Below are 22,349 nucleotides of genomic sequence, written 5' to 3' on the forward strand. Positions count from 1 at the left end.
ATGGTACTGTGCTACAGTAACAAAATTGGGGGGGGGCAGCAGGAAGGAAGAGTGGTGGACAGGTGGCGAAAGTGTGGGAATAGGGTGAGGAGTACAATGGTTATTTTCTGATAGACTAAGATGGCTTCTCACAGCAAGGGAACCGCCAGAAGGCCCTCGGCACTGGACCTCAGTGTCCGGGCCGAATGATGGGGGTGGAGACGCTCCTTCAGCTATACTGGACCAAAGCTGTTTAGTTTCCGAGCACAATTCAAAGTGTTGGTGCTGACCTTTAAAGCCCTAAACAGGGCTGCCTTCAGATGTCCTCTAAAAGTCTGGTAGTTGTTTTTCTCTTTGACATCTGGTGGGAGGGTGTTCCACAGGGCAGGTGCCACTACCAAGATGGCCCTCTGCCTGGTTCTCTGTAACTTGGCTCCCAGTCACCAGTCTAGCTGCCGCATTCTGGATTAGTTGAAGTTTCCGGGTCAACTTCAAAGGTAGCCCCACATAGTGCATTTCAGTAGTCCAAGCGAGAGATAACTAGAGCATGCTGGAGCACATTATGTTACACTAGCTGTGATCATATTGAAAAAGAAAAATCTTCAACTGAATTCATGCACTGTTCTTTGAGTAAAACTATATACAGAAGACAATAGAAAGGATAGGATAACATTAAAACTGAGGGGCACAGGACACTCTGTATATTGTTTTTGTTTAACCTAGACATTTACTGAAAAACCATGTAGTTTCTGGAAATGGTTTAAGGTCTCATTAGCTTCAAAAGAAAAACAGTGGTGAAAATGATCTAATGCTGTCATGTGTTCTGATTGCTCAATTAAGATATGCCCTGCGTGGATCCTTATTTTGTTTACCTTATGACATTGAGAAGCAATTAAATTCTTCCAGCCTGGAGAGGTGTTTGGTTAAACAACTTGTTAAAGAATTGGGGCTTGGGGGATTTCTTGTTACAATATAAACAAAGGAACTTACAGGGTGTAGACCTTGGAAAGAGTACTCAGAGTTGAATTCACAAAGTAATGGACAGGAATATGTTTTAAGGGGCATAACTGACTTCTCTTGCATTACGGCTACACCAATTTTTAAACACCTTGCTATGTACCTTCACCTTTAGAGCATAATTAGAAGGCTTGAAACTCTGATCCAACTGCAAGAACAGCCAACTCATCCATCAACTCAAAACCAGTTTTCATAATTATTTGAAAGCACCATTCACAAAGAAAAGTGCAAAGGCTGAACAAAAATGACATTAGACTTTTAAATGTTTTTGATGGTGCAGAGGCCCAATTTCCCCAAACTTGTAATTGACTGAAAATCCAATTTGCAACAACTATGCAAATTAGGCTACTTGTTGATAAACAAGTAAAAAAGAAAAGTACTGCCGAACAAACATGAGTTTTGTTTCACTTGATAGACAGAAAGATAGAAAGATGGCCAGACAGAGAACTTTAGTGCACAATGTCCCCCCTTTTTGTGGCCCTTACAAGACTTCTCCTGCAACTCCTTCAGATTTATTGAAAACCACTGCAATAGAAGTTGATCAGTAAGACAATTTTAGCTCTTCCTCTGAATTAATCATAAAGTTTTCTATCTCAGCTAATTTTCCCATCTGTAAAGTGGGAACAATATTGGGCTGTCTTACAGGAGTATTAGGAAGATGAATGTGATGAAAAATGCAAGATCATAGGTTTTGTTTGATCTGTTACTGAAAAGCTCAGCTCATTGTGATGAATTGGAGGAAGCAATTATGGGTTAAGATGAAACAGTTCCAGTTCAACAATCATACAAGGGATTGAACCTACTCATGAGCAAACATGTAGACCCTCAAACCTGTTGCAAGTATCTCTACAATCTTATCCAGTTACTAATTAACTCTAGGAAAGTCACAGTAGAGTATCCTCCAGCATGCATCTTTAACCTGCAGTTGGATTGTCTGAATTTACATTTCCTGACTAGCGTCTTTACCTTTCCCCGTGACTGTACTGTAATGGCTTACATGCTATGTAAGTGGCATGAGGCCATAAAATGCACAGCGAGGCCAGCTTCGTTGAAGGTACCTAGTCTCAAATTCCTAACCAGGGATTTCTACCTAGTTACCTTCTGATGTGCTTCCTGCATCTATCACTTCTCAGTTATTTCCAGATGTGTTATTTTTCTATTATACTGCCTCTCTTGTTGCTTTGAATTAGTGTTTTAAAATAGGCTTTAATGTTTTTAAGGTTGATGTGTTCTTTGTACATGACCATGAGCAATTTTGTTACTTGTCAAGGGGACTCTGAACTGTTAAAATGATTGGATTAGCAATACAAAATGACTGCTGTAAATTCAGTGAATCAGGGTGGATATTGCCATTCAATACTATTGCTTCTTCACGTATACATTCATTCAACGAGGTGAAGTATGAGATAAAGAGAACTCCTCTTTCTGAATGCAAAAAAGAACGAATTTAGTTTATTCTATTTCCTTTTCTATTACAGTCTTTGCCATGAATGGCTTGATGTTGTGCCATTTTCTATTCCTGTTACAATCTTTGTAACATGAATAAGAAATTGGAATGCTAATGCCTACCAGATAGTATTCCATGTCTGCTTGGTGCTATACTGCACTACTGTGACCTTTGCAGTATTATGTATTCTGATTGGCTGTCCATTTCACCTCTTTCCCACAAGTTAATAAGGCTGTAAAAAGGAGAGAACTTGAAATGGCCAGCCAGTCAAATTACAGAATATTGAAAAGGTCAAAACAGTACAGCTCACAGGGAGAAAAAAAATTACGGGAATATATGAGGCATTAAAATTCTTGTGACAATGATTATAAGAAGAATGGGAAAGGATGCCCATTTATGTTATTTCAGTCTAGTGAACCCCATAGGATGATGGACCCAGGACAGCAGTAATTCATGCACCAGCCATCCACTAGAGTTTTATGCACCTATTTACATGAATATTAAAGAAAAAAACATGCTTTAGAACCTCTTTCGAACAATTCCCTTACATTTGCATGCTCATTCATCAATAGCAGCATTGGGTGAAGCTTATAGTATGTGCCCATAATAGCACACTTTATTACCTCAGTTTTCACCCGGATAGATTGTCAGATATATATTTTTAATCTATGCATATCATTTTATATAGAAACTAGCAGGATAAAATGGCAGTAGTAAGAGGCACCTCTCTACAAGACATGAGATTCCCTTCTCCACTAAAGGTGGCCAGGTGTCCCAAAGAAATTGTGAAAATAGCTTGAAATCTATCTATTTGTTTAATTTGTATACTGCCCTTCATCCGACGATCACAGGGAAGTTCACATAAAAATACAAAAGGAGAACACAACATGTGCAAAAACCCCAAACCAAAACCAGACCAACAATCCACCTCTCACAAGCATATTTAAAAGGCCATCGAATGTCAATCAGCCAAACACCTGGTTATAGAGAAATGTTTTTGCATGGCACCTGAAGATATGTAATGAAGTTTCCAGGCAAGCCTCCCTAGGGATAGCATTCCAGAAACAGGAAGCTGCCACAGAAAAGCGTCGTTCTCATGTTCACACCCTCCAGATCTCTTGTCGAGGATGCACACAAAGATGGGCCTCAGATCAGTTCATATGAGTAGAGGTAGGTATTTTAGGTATGGCGGTCCTGAGCCATACGTGGCTTTATAGGCCAATACCAGTACTCTGAATTGGGCCCAGAAACTAATTCACAGCCAGTGCAGTCAGTCTAGGAATGACATTATATGCTTAAACCGTTTTGCTCTGGTGAGCAGCATGGCTGCGGAGTTCTGTACCAGCTGAAGTTTACAAACTGTATTCAGAGGCAGTAATCCAACCTAGAGGTTACCAGAGCATAGACAACAGAATTTAGGTTATCCCTGTCCAGATAGGGGAGCAGTTGGACCACCAGCCAAAGCTTATGGAAGGCACTCCACCTCACTTAGGCCACCTGAGCCTCAAGTAAACAGTAAGATCCAGAAGAACCCCCTAGCTATGTACATGCTCCTTCAGGGGGAGTGTGACCCCGTCAAGAGGAGGCAACCTCCCATCCATCTGGTCTAGGGAACGACCCCTTAAAAGTGCTTCAGACTTATCTGCATTCAACTTCAGTTTGTTGGCTCTCATCCAATCCATTACCAATGCAAAACAACAGTTCAGCACATAACACTGCCTCCTTCAAGCAGGCAGGAACCACCCCCTCTCACAAGGAAGCATTCATCACCTCCCTGGCCAAGCCAGCTGTCCCCTCCCTGCTAGTTTTTATCACCCAAGAGCAGCAAGGGTCCGGAGTGCAAGTGGTTGCCCTGACCAATCCAAGCATCTTATCCAAATCCTCAAATCTTACTAACTGAAACTCATCCAACACAACAGGACTAGACAATGCTCTGGGTGCTCCTTGACCTTTATCTGCTATAATAGTGGAGTAGAGATCCCAGTGGATGAAACCAAGCCACAGTGAGCTCCCATTGGTTCTACCACCTCCTTCAGCCCAGACTGTAAGTGATCTCTAACTACCCAGAGATGCTCTACCAGTTGACACAATAAGGATGCAATGGAGGCAGCAATGTATTGTATACCATCTTTGCTGCCTTCACTGCCACTAGGTAGGTTGAATGATGAGCCATCAGTGGTGTTCAATTGCATTCTACTCACATTTGAGCAGTCTCACAGCTTGTTTCCTCGTCCTAAGCTCTGGAGTATCCCAAAGAGCCAAGCGGGCTCCACAAAGCTGGAGAGGGCACTTGGGGTGATTCTGTCAATGGCCTGAGCCATTTGGATATTCAAGAGGTTGGCCAGGGCTTTGACAGGAGCATCAGTCATACCAGCTGGAAAATCCCCCAGAGCCATCTGGAAGCCCACCGGATCTATCAGCCTCAAGGGGGAGACCATCCTGAAAGGTCCCCTGTCTCTGCGGAGGGGGAAAGGTGCTGAAAGCATAAATCTAAACAGGAAATGATCTGGCCATGACAAGGTTCTGGTGTCAATATCACCCACTTTCAGATCACCCTCTTCCTGCCCAGTTGAGAAAACAAGGTCCAGAGTTTGACCTGCCGGTGAATAAGATGTTGAAGTCCCCCAGAACCAGCAGTGTGGGAGTCCTCAGCATCCGTCAGCTCAGGCAGGGAAATTGCTGGCAGCAAATTGGGTTGTAAACCTCCTGAGTTTCCCAGGGGTAGGGGATTTGGATAATTACTCCAAGCCAATCAAGAGCATGGGAAAATGCTGCCACCATCATGAATTTATGAATCATAAATAAGAACAAAATAAATTTCAGCTTGTTTTGTAAGAAGTTTTTTGCAAATCTTTATAGCCATTCTGTCATCATTGGCATTATTTTTTATCTCCAAAAAGCAGTCGTCTCTGTGTTATCTCTGCGTATGGAAAATATTTTTAATCTCATTTATTACATTTAACCTCTATTGATCCTTTTTCACCCAAGTTACATCCACCGATTGCTACTTGGTACAAGTTCGCTATTTTTGCTCCTAACAAGGCTCATAAAATTGTGCTTGACTCATAGTTAGAAACAGCAGAGTGGTGTGGGCTGCTTTCTAAATGAGCTTTTCCATATCTGTGGATTGTACATTTCCCACCTTTGCTCACGCAGCAGGGGATATGATAGCCTGCAGACTTTTCTGGACTATAATACATCTCCTTTGTGAACCTCCTTGTATTGAACAAGCCCCTAAATACACTTGAGTCAAAGGGTCATTTATTTTTCACCCTCCTCTTCTCAGCAGGCATAGTGAGTCTATGAGATAAAAGTATTATTACTATTTTTTATATATATAAAAAAGGTTGCATGATCTACAGGTTGTAGGCAGTATAAGGAACAGAAAGCTGCCTTCATCTTCCCCCTTCATTGCTCTCCATGGCATTTCCTTGTCAGTTTATTACTGCTACTTACACACACTGATCTTAGTGAACACAATGGGGGGCTGGCTCAGGCTGCCAAAGAGAGCAGTCATTCCAAAAGTTCAGATCCCATGGGTCTCTGCTTCAAAGGAAAACCTCACTTAGGTTGCATGGAACTTTTGCTCTGTGTGAATTTCTTGGAGTGCTACAATGATGATATAATTAACGAAATATGGTAGAAGATCAAGGAGGGTTACCTTTGGGTCCTGGCATTTCTTTTCTAGCTGTGTTTTTTTGCATAGGGACAGGATGTCCATGTTTTTAATCCCCCCTCCCTTATTATTGCACTGGTCTGTTGCCCTAAACCCTCAGCCTACGATTCATTTTATGACACACAAACATTTAGAATGAGGCTACAAATACCCACCCACCCCCCTCTTTTAATATTTACACACAGGGGCACTTTCTGCAATAAAAATGGAGCACAAAGGATAATATCATATACCTCCCCCGCCCCACTCTATTCGTTGTGCTTGTAGAGGAGTACGTTTGAACAAGCCATGAGAAGGAAAAGTAAGTAAGTGCTAATTTATGGGTCATTTTTCAACGCCTTGAAATGAAAGGCTTTTGAAGTCCACTTTTTGTTTACTTTAAGAAAAAAAAAGCCTTATTGTAATCTCAGTGATGTAATATTTAATAGCAGCTAGATATTGGTCGTATTTGGAATTTCAAAATGGGCCTGAGTTGTTTGGCTTCACTCAGTACTGTTTCCCTTTAGTGACTTTTTTAAGCTGCCCGCGTCAAGCATCCCAGGGGGGAGCCACAGCGATGTCACCCCCCTCAGGGATGACACCCGGTGCGGACCACCCCTTCCTCTGACACTGTGTAGAAGAGAAGCCTTTTCCGCTATGCATTTGTGCTGGATTGGCTTTTGACATACCACTGTATCCATAAAAAGAACTTTGCTGGATCAGACCAAAGTCCAGCTTCCTGTTCCACCCATGTCTCTTGGGAAGACCACAAGCAGGACACCAACAACCACTTCCTGTAAATCTGGAGGCAGCATATATCAGTCATGACTAATAGCCATTGACAAGCTTATTCTTCCATGAAATTATCTGGTTCCCCTTTAAAATAAGCTTACCAGATTTTTTTTTCACTGAATCTAGGGACACTTTTCAACTTCCTACTAAATAGATGGATTTTGCCAGGGGACTGATTTGTAAATCCGGGGACTGTGCCGGGGAAATGGGGACATCTGGTAACCTTACTTTAAAAGTCATCCGGGTTAACTGTTTTTTGAGGCAGTGGCTGCTGTTAGGGAGAGATGATTGTATGAATTAGCCCCAAAATCAGGATTGCCTGCTTACTGTACAACTTTCTGCTGGCTCTCCATGAGGAAAGGCTGGTTCTAGAAGCTTCCTTCACAGAAATGCCCTTGCTGAATGGAGTGGACAGTAAGGGGTTGATGAAAACATCCTGGTTGAGGATCCTGTCAGGAAAGGGAAAGGCTGAAACAAATAGAATAAATGGTTGCCTCAGTGCAAACCGTACAGGAGGAAGAACAATTGCCTTCAAACTTACCAGTATCCCAGGCTATTGCTAATATAGGCATGAGGCACATTCTTGTTGTCAAACTGCTGTGTTTAGAATTGTGAGTCAGGTGCGAAGAAGGACACCTATGAAAAATGGAAAGAGGAATGCGCTACCCACTTATACTCACAAATAGGATCCAAGCTGAGGCAAACTAGTCAGGAATGCCATCAAATGATATGAAATGCTTATCAGTGTTGCACTTTCTTTCAGGCTGAACCAATGTGGCTGCATTTTCCAGCCCACTGAAAGTCAAGTTTATGCAGTGAAAAGTGGCAAAGCTGCACACTGTGTGTCACTGCCAGCATGAGTAATTTGAGGACCTGAATTCTTAAAGAAAAGGGTGTGTGTGTGTGTGTGTGTGTGTGTGTGTGTGTGTGTGTGTGTGTGTGAGAGAGAGAGAGAGAGAGAGAGAGAGAGAGAGAATAAGATTTTCCTAATATTTTAGTTGCCAGTACTGCAAATTGTTTGGATAAGAAACCTTTGTTCTGTACATAATTCATGTTAGGAGATCTGTCACTGGCTCCTCGGTTGGAATTTGAAGCAGTGAGCAATTTGAACTCCTGCTTTGCCTAACTCATTATAAATGTGCAAGTTCATTTTTTGGAGGGAGCTGAATAAAATGGTTATGTAATTACATACTTCTCATAATTATTGAGTAATTATATACTTCTCATAATTACCAAGTAATCATTCTGCTATAACTAGAACTTAATGTTACAACTAATTATATAATTACTGTGTATTACTGTTGTTATCTAGGCATCAGAACAAAGTGTTGCTTTGCTGATAGCTTTTTATCGTAAGCATTTTAAAACAAAAATACTAATATTTGTTGTGTAGCTGAAAGTGGATCTTACATACTGAACATACAGTGGAAAATAACACTTCTTGCAAGTGGGAAAAATGATTGTGTGAATGATTCATTGCTTTTGTATTCTGTAAAAGGGATAAAATGTTGCTCCTTTAAAATATATATATAATTAAATGCAATGGAATATAATACATGAAAATTGTTATTGGCATCCATCTGTCTTGGGAGACAGTGGAAGAGTGCACCTCAAGTGAAGTCAAATTGTTGGAGAGTTATAGCTCCTGATGTGGTTGTAGAGACCAATATGGAAGAGACGTGTTCAGTTGCAGCTGGGGCAGATGAAGGCTCCCAGTACGTTTCCGAGCACAATTCAAAGTGTTGGTGCTGACCTTTAAAGCCCTAAATGGCCTCGGTCCAGTATACCTGAAGGAGCGTCTCCACCTCCATCATTCTGCCCGGACACTGAGGTCCAGCACCGAGGGCCGTCTGGCAGTTCCCTCATTGCGAGAAAATCTGGTAGTTGTTTTTCTCTTTGACATCTGGTGGGAGGGCGTTCCACAGGGCAGGTGCCACTACTGAGAAGGCCCTCTGCCTGGTTCCCAGTAACTTGGCTTCTCGCAGCGAGGGAACTGCCAGAAGGTGATGGAGGTGAAGACGCTCCTTCAGGTATACTGGACCGAGGACGTTTAGGGCTTTAAAGGTCAGCACCAACACTTTGAATTGTGCTCAGAAACATACTGGGAGCCAATGTAGGTCTTTCAAGACTGGTGTCATGTGGTCTCGGCGGCTGCTCCCAGTCACCAGTCTAGCTGCCGCACTCTGAATTAGTTGTAGTTTCCGGGTCACCCTCAAAAGTAGCCCCACATAGAGCGCATTGCAGTAGTCCAAGCGAGAGATAACTATACTATACTATACTATACTATACTATACTATACTATACTATACTATACTATACTATACTATACTATACTATACTATGGTTACAGGTAGGTAGCCGTGTTGGTCTGGATCGAAGTAAAATAAAAAAATTCCTTCAGTAGCACCTTAAAGACCAACTAAGTTTTTATTTTGGTATGAGCTTTCGTGTGCATGCACACTTCTTCAGATACAGTGAAATGGAAGTTTCCAGGCACTTATGTAGAGAAGGGGTGGGGAGGGGTGGGGATGGGGAGGGGGGATCACTCAGAAGGGTGGTGGAAATGGGTGATTGACTGACTGATAGCTGTTGATGACCGCAAACGACTGCAAATGGTTTTGCATGAAAAAGCAAGGGTTGAGATGGCTGAAGATCGCTTATCATGTATAATGAGATAAGAACCCGATATCTCTGTTCAAACCAGGTCCCTCCATGGTTTTGAGCTTGGTGATAAGTTGCAATTCAGCAACTTCTCTTTCCAGTCTATTTCTGAAATTCTTTTGTAGTAAGACAGCTACTTTGAGATCTTGTATAGAATGTCCTGGGAGATTGAAGTGTTCTCCTACTGGTTTTTCTGTCTTCTGGTTCCTGATGTCAGATTTATGTCCATTTATCCTTTGGCGTAGGGTTTGGCCTGTTTGTCCAATATAGAGAGCTGAAGGGCACTGTTGGCATTTGATGGCATACACAATGTTAGAGGATGAGCAATTAAATAGTCCTGAGATGGTATGTTGGATGTTGTTGGGGCCAGTAATGGTGTTGTCTGGGTGTATGTGGCAGCAAAGTTGGCATCTGGGTTTATTGCAGGCTCTGGTACCAGTGTCCATGTTAAGTCTGGTGGTTGTATTATTGTGGGTGAGGAGTTGTTTAAGATTGGGTGGCTGTCTGTAGGCAATGAAAGGTCTTCCTCCCAGAGCTTGAGAAAGGGAGCGGTCATTGTCCAGGAGAGGCTGTAGATCTCTGATGATGCGTTGTACTGTTTTAGCTTGGGAGCTGTATGTGATGACTAGTGGTGTTCTGTTATTTTCTTTTTTGGGTCTGTCTTGCAGCAGGTTCTCTCTAGGTATCTGTCTGGCTCTGTTGATCTGTTGTTTAACTTCATCAGGTGGATATTTTAGTTCTAAAAAGGTTTGCTGTAGATCTCTTAGGTGAGATTCCAGATCAGCGGCACAGCCATGGGCACCCGCATGGCCCCACAGTATGCCAACATCTTCATGGCAGATTTAGAACAACGTTTCCTTAACTCCTACCCACTCAAACCTCTCCTGTACCTGCGATACATTGACGATATTTTTATTATCTGGACACATGGACAACAGACCCTGGAAACCTTCCACCAGACATTCAATGACTTTCACCCCACCATCAACCTAACAATGAACCAATCTATGCAAGAAATACATTTTTTGGACACTACTATAAAAATACAGGATGGACGTATAGACACCACCTTATACAGAAAACCAACTGACCGACAAACATATCTACATGCTTCTAGCTACCATCCCAAACATACCAAACAATCCATCGTATACAGCCAGGCCTTACGTTACAACCGCATCTGTTCCAACTCTACAGACAGAGAATCTCACCTAAGAGATCTACAGCAAACCTTTTTAGAACTAAAATATCCACCTGATGAAGTTAAACAACAGATCAACAGAGCCAGACAGATACCTAGAGAGAACCTGCTGCAAGACAGACCCAAAAAAGAAAATAACAGAACACCACTAGTCATCACATACAGCTCCCAAGCTAAAACAGTACAACGCATCATCAGAGATCTACAGCCTCTCCTGGACAATGACCGCTCCCTTTCTCAAGCTCTGGGAGGAAGACCTTTCATTGCCTACAGACAGCCACCCAATCTTAAACAACTCCTCACCCACAATAATACAACCACCAGACTTAACATGGACACTGGTACCAGAGCCTGCAATAAACCCAGATGCCAACTTTGCTGCCACATACACCCAGACAACACCATTACTGGCCCCAACAACATCCAACATACCATCTCAGGACTATTTAATTGCTCATCCTCTAACATTGTGTATGCCATCAAATGCCAACAGTGCCCTTCAGCTCTCTATATTGGACAAACAGGCCAAACCCTACGCCAAAGGATAAATGGACATAAATCTGACATCAGGAACCAGAAGACAGAAAAACCAGTAGGAGAACACTTCAATCTCCCAGGACATTCTATACAAGATCTCAAAGTAGCTGTCTTACTACAAAAGAATTTCAGAAATAGACTGGAAAGAGAAGTTGCTGAATTGCAACTTATCACCAAGCTCAAAACCATGGAGGGACCTGGTTTGAACAGAGATATCGGGTTCTTATCTCATTATACATGATAAGCGATCTTCAGCCATCTCAACCCTTGCTTTTTCATGCAAAACCATTTGCAGTCGTTTGCGGTCATCAACAGCTATCAGTCAGTCAATCACCCATTTCCACCACCCTTCTGAGTGATCCCCCCTCCCCATCCCCACCCCTCCCCACCCCTTCTCTACATAAGTGCCTGGAAACTTCCATTTCACTGTATCTGAAGAAGTGTGCATGCACACGAAAGCTCATACCAAAATAAAAACTTAGTTCTATACTATACTATACTATACTATACTATACTATACTATACTATACTATACTATACTATATTTGCTGTCCTTCCCAGTTTTACATCATAAACAAGTTAAGTGTGTGTACTCTTCAGTGTACTCTTTAGCCATAATTAATTGCTTAATGAAGTTCTGGTTGTTGTTATTCTATAGTATTTTCCTCAGATTTCAAAATAAGTCAGCCAGCCTTTAAATAAATAAAAGAATCAACAACCAGGCACAATAAATTAGGTCTGCTGAATAAGAACAATCCAGTAACAGCAGAAAACACCAAAAAAACCTCATTTCCACTCTCTCAAACACCCTCTCACCTAGGCAATTAAACCCACCCCCTTCTACAGACTCTTGATACTGCGATTTTTCAGCCACATTACACACCCACATTATGGTTTTCACTTTTCCAGCCCTGTCTCCTATGGCAATTGTTCTTTATGACTTACAGCTTTCTGTTAATGATCATATGTTTTATTATGGAGAAATATTGTAACAATTTATGTGTTTTTTTAACATGGGTGAGCTTTTATCAGCTAGAGAAATTTTTAGCTTTTTCTCTCTTTCTCTTCCAGCTAATGGCAATTATGCTATTTTAAATGGGACACAAATTTTGCATACCAGCAAAGAAGCAAATATCTGGGTGCCCATTGGAGGACTAATTCCGTTTTCAAACTACACAGTTCAGGTGAATGCTTCCAATAGCCAAGGCTATGTGATGAGTGATCGTGTGATGGCCACCACACCTCCTTCAGGTAAGTATGATGACATGTTCTCTGCCCACCGCTTCACAAGTAAAGCACACAAACATTTTCACAATAAAATATTTGAAGGTGGGGTGCAGTTGTGCTGTTACTGCCCTCTTCACCCCTATATGCACTATAGATTTAAAGTAGTATCAGAGCACTTTGTAAACAGTCTTGGCTTCCCCCAAAGAATCTTGGGAAATGTAGTTTGTTAAGAGTGCTGAGAGCTGTTTGGAGACACCTATTCTCTTCACAGACCTAACAGTTCTCAGAGTTTCCTGGGAAGAGAGATTGACTCTGGGACTTGTAGCTCTGTGAGGGGAATGGGAGCCCACTAACAACCCTCAGTGCCATCAACAAACTACACTTACCAGGATCATTTGAGGGAAGCCATGAAGTGATATGCAACTGCTTTAAATGTGTAGTACAGAGGGGCCTTTCTTTCTGTCTTTCTGTTTAAGTAGGCCAGGGGTTCCCAAACTAAGGCCCGGGGGCCGGATGCGGCCCAATTGCCTTCTAAATCCGGCCCGCGGACAGTCCGGGAATCAGCATGTTTTTACATGAGTAGAATGTGTCCTTTCATTTAAAATGCATCTCTGGGTTATTTGTGGGGTCTGCCTGGTGTTTTTATATGAGTAGAATGTGTCCTTTTATTTAAAATGCATCTCTGGCTTATTTTTGGGACAGTGGACTGGCCCCCTGCTGAAAAAGTTTGCTGACCCCTGAGGTAGGCAGTCACCAATCTTTTTGGAAACATGATGAACTGTTTCAGGCGCCATCCAACCCACGCTGCTGCAAGCAGACACAAACCACCCTTCACACTGCAGACCCCTCCCAATGTGGGTTGGGCTGTGTTTTTTTTTTTTAAGTTTCTTGGTCAGCCGCTACCAGCCTAAACCTCTGCCAACCCTCCCTACTTCCCTTCCTTGCTCCAGAATGGTGTTCGCAGTGTGAGCTAGGTGGGTTTTTGTGTGGCTGTGAATGAGAGGGGTGGTGGCCCTGATGACAGAGAAAGAGAGAGGGAGAGAGAGAGACTCACAAAAGAAAAGAGCAGAGCATCTTTAAAGATGGGCATATATTTAATATTTATGCCAACTTATTATAGGAATTATGATATAGTTTCTTTCATCATTTGATTGTTGTTGATTACAATTAGGAAACGTATAGCTTTGAAATGATCTTTTTTATGACCTTGTGGTACTTTAAAAGCAATACCTCATTGATTAAATAGGTTTTAGTTCATGCTTCCTTTTACTTAATGATCTGAAAACATATTATCCTGATTTACACATAAAATCATGCTGAAAAGCATGTGGCATTCACTAGACTATGTGTGTTTAAGTAGAATTAAATTAGCACTGGAAGTTATTAAAGAAATTTTCCATCCCGTTGTCCAGTGGACTGTGATTCGTACTGAAATGAATAATAAATGAACCAGCACATATGAGAAAAGCACTGATATATACGACATTCTATAATCCATATTTACCTTGCCATTATGTTTTATTATAATAATTTTGTTTGAGTGCATTAACACCCTAGGCCCTAATGCCACATTTTAAAATGAAACAGTAAACTGCAGCACTCTGTCGCAACCAGTTGGTAAGAGGAATTTATCAGATTTGCAAGCTTAACTGAAGGTGATCTGAAGACTTTCGCTTAAAAGTCCAGCTTTGGAGGGCATTTGGGTATGTGCTGGTTCTCTTTTTGAAAGACAAGCATTCTTCACGCAGGCTTATCCTTTTAGCTGATCCTTTTAGCTCTGTTCCCAAACCAGTGCCATTGCATAACGCCACCAGCCAGGAATTGGCACACCTAACCAGGATGTGTACTTGATTTATAGGGTGAGGGGTGCCAAAAAGCACAAGAACACGGTTCATAGTGTTACATTGTGGACTTTGCTTACTGAATCAATATGTAGTGATTACAATATCATTTGCAGCCGTTGGGTCATCCAGAATTCTTCTTTGGTGGCCAAGTGTGGTGACTTCTGTGGCTGATATTCCTGACCCTTGTAGTTGCAGTGATGAATACAGGGACCTAACACATTCCTTTAGTATATATTTCCTCCAGTTATTTCAAATGACTGTTCTGCCTTTGATTCATTCAATCTTCCTTTACAACAGCTCTTGAAAGTATGATCCTTTCTTTATCTTAACTCTTTGTTTTTCTCACAAAACACAACCTTTATACCAGAAAGTATGGAATGTAGGAAATACGTTTATTTGCATGAGATTGCTGTTTACCAGATTGTTTCTATATTCTGGCAAACTTTGGTGTAGATTGGTATTGTACAGTTTACTCCTGCTTTCTGCCGCTCCTCTCCCATTCCCTTAAGGGCAGAAGCAGAACTGTAACAATAAATTACTATCCCCCCCCCCCGAATTGTTCACTTAATTGAAGGGCATGTGTAGAACTGTAGCATACAAAACAGGGGGATGTGTATATTCTTTTCCAAAAGAAACTACATTTTGTGGCTGTACTTACTTCGCCAAACGTTTATTAGGCATTGGAAATACAGGCCATCATAAAACATCCATATATACAATTTTAAAATATATACAGATAAACAGCCATGTAAAAATATGTAATAATGAGGACTTTAATTGGAGTTTCTTCCCGCTAAATAGTGCCATTCACCACCCTAAGAGATACTATTGATAAAAACTCAGCCACCCTTGAAGATTTTGTGGCTGTATTCAGTGTTCTCTAGCAGGTGCTGAAATCACAAGGTTCATATCAGTTAATGAAGAATGGGAATTGAGAAATATGTAATGGTTTGAACTGAAAGCATGCATTAATTGCTAGGATTAATCCATTCATTTCCCTGTGATAAAATGGGAAATTGGTTTATTTATTTAATTTGAAGCAGGCTCCTGTGGTGTGAACTTGTTTTGAATATTTGGTGGCTATCCCTTGATTTGGACAATAGCATATTTGACATGGCGTTTGAAAGAACAAATGACTTACCTGTGTAATCTAATCAAGAGAAATTATTATCCCAAATGTACTCTCAGCATAAAACTGTATTGATTTGTTAATTAATGTAAGTTCACCAAAAGGAAATATAATTTGTTAATATGAACAATAACAATTCTCAGCTAGTAGTAAATTTTGTGCAAAGTGTGAGTTTTTCTATTTGTAATATCAAAAACAAACAAAAACACCAACATGATACTTTTAAATGTTGTTATTTTTAAAATAAAATCTTGGATAACAATTAATTGTATAAAGACCTGCACTTAAAATATAGAAGGTTAATGAAAATTATTTGTACGTGACAACAAAATACAGCTATTTTTAAAAAGTAGCATTTTTAGACTCTGGAATAGTTCGGTTATTTAAAAGATTGCTATGCAATATTCTTTAATATTTTAACATAGCAAGAAAAACATATTTTGAAGATTATTGCATAGTAATATTTTAAATAACTGAGAATAGTGTTTAGAGTCATTTTCAAAAGCATCTCTTTAAGATGAGGTTACATTTTTATCAACTATCCTCATTCTTTCAGTGCCGGTTCAAGAGTTCTTAGAAAATAATGTAAAAAAATAAAATAAAAACAAGATCCAAATGTGAATCCATAAATATGAAACTTTGTTGTGACCCTTCCCCTGTAGAGGTCTTGAGTTACTAATGGGGTTAAGAATTCAACTCTTAATGGGACTTGGTGCATTAGTGTTTTGTATGCATGGAATTTGGCATTTGGTTTAATAAGTGGTTGACATTGGTGATGTCCCTTAATTTGCTTAAATCTAATTGGCTCTTTTATCAGTCAAACCTGTATGGATTGGCAATTGATCAGAAAGGGTCAGCCATGACTGTGCATGTAGTTAAATGATGGAACCACCAGCTAAACTCGGTGCTGCATTATAATAAGCTGAAACCAGGAAAACAAATGATCTCAGAGTTGTAAAGCGAAAGAAAACAGAAGTTTTGCATGATGTTCAAGTTCAGAACAAAGGCATTATGGAGTGTATAAATTTTAAATACACTGCATTTGGCCTCAAGACTTTTTTTTTTCCAGAGGAACTGAAATCTTGTCTGGAACTGTCTTTGTTACATCAAAGAACTGCATGGAAAGCTAAAAGAGACAGAAGAAGCATAAAAGGGCATAGTTTAAAATGATTAGTGACAAATTTCATACTGCAGAGGTAGAAATAGTTTTCTTCCGAGCTCTCTTTTCCCCCCTAAAAGGAATAAATTCATCCCATTAATCTTGTCCTAATATGTTTCAGGAGGAGTGTGTGTGTGTGTGTGTGTGTGTGTGTGTGTGAAGCTCAGCAGAATAATCAGACATTGGCATTCAAGCAATTTTGAAAATAACTCAAATAATTTTGAAATTAACTCAAATAAATAGCAATTATGGTCTTGAAAATAGCATGAGGAAATTTATGAGAACATTATACATTCCATTATAGTTGTCTTGTGGGATGGTTTCGTTGTGAGAAAGACAAAGGAGGAGGGTGCAAGGAAGAACCTACTTCTTTGAAATGTATGTTGTGCTAGCTCAGTTCAGTAGGCAATAGAAGCACCTGCCTAGGATGTCACAGTTCAAGTGGCGCCAGGCTTCCCTGGAAAACTGTCAAATTAGGAGCACATATGTACCCCAGACCAGAATCCCGAGGGGGGGTTGGGGGGGAGTGAAGGGGCAGCATAAATGTTCTCTACTGTTTTCTGTCCTATTGGCACTGCTATATCTGCAGTGTGTTATACACTGGGCTCCAAAGCTCTTATCTTACTACACTAGGGATTATATAGCTACATATGAAATTTCATGCATATTAGTTAATATCTTGACCCTCCTCCATGAAAATAGCTGTTTTAGCAGAGATGGTTTGGAAACTGCAGCTGGTGGAGAATTCAGCAGCGAGGGTCTGAACGTATAACACCAACTCTGGCACAACTTTGTTTCCAAGTAAAATTCAAGGTGCTGGTTTTGATCAGGAGTCTGGTGTGATCCCACTTACAATCCCCACTCCGATCTTCCTGCTCAGTTCAGGAAGGATATGTGTTTCGGCTGGCTCTCCACTAAATAGGGCTTGAGTGTTGCCAGAATTCTTTAACTCCTGAGCTTCATAGAAGTGTCTTATCAATGCAACTTCATTTAATTTATTACATTTATATCCCCCCCCCCTCCTCCAACAAGATTAAGGTGGCACACATGGTTCTTCTTCACTCATTTTATTTTCTTCACAACCCTGTGGTGTAGGTTAGCTTGCGAGAAAGAGTGTGACCCGCTGAGCTTTCAAGTCAAGTCTCCCCAGTCTGCAAGCTAACCACACTACCCTGTCTCTTACTTTACAATGGGAGCATTTAAATTTCTCGGTATTTAATGCATGCAGATAGCAAGACATAATGGCTTACCTTTTAATATATTTCTACATACAGAGGCGTAGGAAGGTCAGGTGGTACCCAGTGCGGAAAATTTCTTGTCACACCCCCCCCCCAACACATTGATTATGATTTTTTTTGTCTGCTAAAATGCATTTACGTTATTTCGTATTTTCTTACAAAGGAATGTGGATTCTGAGCCTCTGATAACAAGTTGACGACTATGGACAGATACTTAAATCTTTAGGATGGATTGTGTTTTGGCTTGTGTTGTTTTATTTATATTTATTGTTTACTTATTTAATAACATTTGTTTTAAAAAACCTGAAAAGTGGTTTACAAAAAAAACCACAGCAGTAAAATCAAGAAATATTAACAATCCTACTTTAAAACATACAAAAGCTAAAATATTAAGATTAAAATTATATCAACTTCCTAAGCATCTAGGTATGCTTGCCTAAAGAAGAATGCTTTTAGCAAGTGCCCAAAAAGAGTCTAGCAAAGGCACATGCTTTATTGAAATTTCAGCTTTCACGACATAGGAAAACGGCCACGTAAACAGCTATTTTCATGGAGGAGGGTCAAGATATTAACTAATATGCATGAAATTTCATATGTAGCTATATAATCCCTAGTGTAGTAAGATAAGAGCTTTGGAGCAGGCATTTTATTTAAGAAAAGTTTTTTTGTTTTGGTTTTTTATGAACCGCCCTCGTAGGGCAGTAATTGTTCCTTGATAATTTGTCACCCTCCTCCATGATGGCACCTAGGGCGAACCGCACCCCACACGCCTTTCCTACGCCCCTGTCTACATATACATTCTGTATGACAGTTCAGGAATCAGAAGGAAAGACTTTATGTAGCTGCAATAATAGCAGTCTGCTTTCTCAATAAAATGTCATCTTAATAAACTGTCAGCAGAGGAAGACATCATGATTTTATTTTTAAAAAACAAAAATGCTGCATTAATGTATTTCTTATCCTGCTTGCATGGAGCTTGCTACAGTGCAGAGGTTAGCCTTCTGATTAAAAAGAAAAAGAAAAATTCAAGCAAAGTGAGCCAAATATCAACTTTTGAGGTCCTAAGCATAGCAGAGGACGCTTTGAAGCTTTCTTGCTTCCAATAGCCTCAGCAAGCCTCCAGCATAGACGTGGCTCCCTAACACAGTTATGTACTCTCATGTGGGTTATATAGACGAAAAATGATAACAAAAAGGAATTCTCTTAAGTGCATCTTGAGGGCATGAATTGTGGGGTTTAAGCGGAGAAGAGGGGATCAATCACTGATCCCACCCCCCACACATTACCAGGGGATAAATAGTGGGATATTGTTCCTTAAGTATGATTTCCACAAGTGTTCTTTTTTCCTTTTGGCTTTTCCCCCATTTTCAAAGGCAGGCATTCTATAACTTTCAGGTTAAAACCAATCCTGTTTGAGATGAAGTAGTTTGAAATGAAACAGTAAAATAAAAAAATGGAAAGAAGAAGACATCAAATGCTTACTTAGACTTTTAGGATTTGCATGCGTGTGTATTGTAAGATTGTGGTTATATTGCAGCGGGTTTGCCATTCTTTTAGAATTGTATTTTGACTTCTTTAAAATCATGCTCTGGTCATTACAGATGCTCTTTTGGTCTCCTTTTGTGGGGCTTAGTCTAGAGTCCAGCTGCATTTTTTACAGCTTTCTGATCCTCACAATGCATGCATGCAGGATGGTACTGGACCCTAGTTGTCCACATATGTTTCAGAGATCAACATAGGCTGCTGCCCCACACTGGCAAAAGGAGGATCCTGGCAGAAAAGCAGCTGAGACTTTTGCTTTGTTCCTACATGCTCACAACACTGCTGAAACAAGAGGGCTTGATGTTGTTCTCTTGACATAGATTAAGTGAGCTATCTTCATTATGGGGGGGGGGGTAGAATGTTTTGCCCCCAAAGATGTAGTAGTTTTACTCAGTACCTTCCCAGTGAGTGGCCTGTGGTATTCTGTTTAGACATTGGAACCTTGGCTTCAGATCCATTCTTTGTTGGAACGCTTGAGTTGCAAGAAGGACACCAACCTAAGAACACAGGAAGCTGCCTTATACTAAGACCAGCATTGTCTGCACTGGCAGGCAACAGCTCTCCTGGATTTCAGACAAGGTTCTCTCCAAGCCCTACTAGGAGCTGCCAGATATTGGACCTGGGACTGCCTGCATGCAAAGCAGAAGATATACCATTGTTGGTGCTTCCCAAACTGTACTCCGAAACCATGCTCACTTCAGAATCCAAAGTGCATATGCTGAAAGCAATTGTGTTTTAAGTCACATCAGTCGTGATTTCACTATAAGCGTGGTTATAATCGTTGGATATTATAACCATGAAGTGAAAATAGTACACTAGACTATTGGACTATTGTTTGGATCAATTGATAGACTTGAGCTCTTCATTCCGCAAAGAAGAAGAAGAAGAAGAAGAAGAAGAAGAAGAAGAAGAAGAAGAAGAAGAAGAAGAAGAAGAAGAAGACTGCCCTCCCTCTGAAATGAAACGAAAATAAATAGTAGCTTAGGTCTCTCAATTCCATTGAGAGTGAGGAAAAACATGAACCTGCTTTACGTGTTCCTTGCCCCACTATGAGACATGTTCTCTGTGTTTGGTATGGATGGGTTTTTAAATTTGTGCTTTGAGGACCCCAGGACCCCCCCCCCAAAAAAAAAATCCACACAGACACGTATTTTAGTTTAAGGTTGATGGGCAAATAATTTAGGCCACAACCTTTCTAATTACACAATGTGAGTGGTATTGGCTTAGGCATTGACAAACTATAACTGACTCCTGCCCTCCTAGCAGGGAGTCTGGAAGGGTAAACCAAACAAGGGTGCTCCATTGATGCAAATCGACTAAAGCTCACCCTGGTGTTCCCGTGGTCCTGGCATGGCCCTAGCCCCTCAAGCGGACTTCAGGCAAGATCTAGGACCCCCAGATTCCTTTAACAGAATACCCTTTTCGTGGAGGGGCAAGTGATGGCCGTGTCTCCTCCCCGACACAACATTAAGCCAATGCCTAACCACCAAACCTTACAAAGTTGTGATGATTGCTGGGAGGTAGGTGAAAACCAAATGGCCAGTGTCAATCTGCCAAGTGGGAAAAAAATTCCTACCAGGCCCCTGCCACAAGACAGGTTACCAAATGAAGTCCCAAGCAAGCCCAAAGCACAGACACCAAAAGAGGGAGGGTGGGCGGAAGTTTGGCAGCGTGAAGCAAGTGCCTCTGACACATCGCTTTGACATTTTTGTACCCCCCACGCTCGCACCAGCCCACCTGATTGGCTCTTGGGACTGGCGCGATCCTGGGGCCATCCCAGAGAGACCCGGGCTACGCCCAGCTCCTGGATGTTAGTGGGGCCCCAAGGTCCCGCACGCAAGCAGGACCCTCCTTGAAGAGGATCCCATTTCTTAAGAACCATCAAATGATGGAGGAAAGAGGTTTCTGATAATGATACTTTTCATCTCTTAATGTATCCTCCCTTATGTAACCAGAGTTGGCTATAATGCTTCGTCTTTTACTTTGACGTGTAGGACAAAACCCAGCCAAGCTGTTTTGAGATTTTGCTAAATGACACCGTGCACCAAAAAGTCTTTTAAAAAAACTTGGGCTAGCCAATTTCAAACAGCCATGCAATAATTAATTCGCTTGCAAGAAAAATACTAAAGGATAGTTGCTAAAAATGAGGACATTAGCATAAAACCATTGATGGCAAGTATGTATTAAAGGTACGTGCAGCACCTGAAGCATTACCCTTAATTTGAGAGGTATGGTGCATTTTTTATTAAATCTATATTGCCATTCAGCACTCTGGGTTTTCTTTGTGGAGGCCACGTAGGGCAGTTACTCTGACAGTGGCGATAAGACCATGGTATCAAATTGAAAATGTGTAGATACTGTCAAAATACAAAAACTAAAATAAACACAACTCTTGGTTATATGTCAATCTTCCTCCCTAGGTATTGCGTGAGCTGCTGTGATGTCACAAAAGCCATAGCTGAGAAACACAGAATCTGTTCTCAAATGTAATCTTAGGATATCCTGTGAATTGCATGTACCATGCAGCTGTGTTACGTGTGGTGTAGTGGATCAAGAAATTGACTTTGACTTTGACCATGATTCCTAGGTTCATGATGCTTACAAAGTGAACTTGAGCCAGTCACACACTCACGTGTGCAGTTTTATGTTGCTGATTTTTACATCTTCATCACTGGAGGCTCATTTGACTTGCAGTGCCTTCCAGGAGCTATGATGGGTACAACATCTGTGGCCCCTGGACATAGATGCCCTGGTCTCAACCCAACCTACCTTACAGGGTGGATTTGAGGATGAAATGTGCACCATCTTGAACCCCTTAGAGTAATGTACAAATTAAATAAACAGTGATTGGTGGTTTCTTGACTAGTTCATTTTTCAGCCCCATTGCTATGCCAGTGTGATGTAGTGGTTAAGAGCAGTGA

General features: G+C 41.0%; 1 protein-coding gene across 1 annotated transcript in view; it reads left to right on the top strand.

The window, feature by feature from the left end:
- The window catches only part of USH2A (usherin), a 455,954-nt gene that overhangs the window by 252,539 nt on the left and 181,066 nt on the right, over positions 1-22,349 (top strand). Inside the window, exon 38 of the mRNA XM_088666687.1 lies at positions 12,361-12,540. Coding sequence (XP_088522813.1) covers positions 12,361-12,540 — 180 coding nt within the window. The remainder of the gene's footprint in view (positions 1-12,360; positions 12,541-22,349) is intronic.

This window comes from Zootoca vivipara, chromosome 3 (genome assembly GCF_965207765.1).
Source record: "Zootoca vivipara chromosome 3, rZooViv2.hap1.1, whole genome shotgun sequence".
Classification (NCBI taxonomy): Eukaryota; Metazoa; Chordata; class Lepidosauria; order Squamata; family Lacertidae; genus Zootoca; species Zootoca vivipara.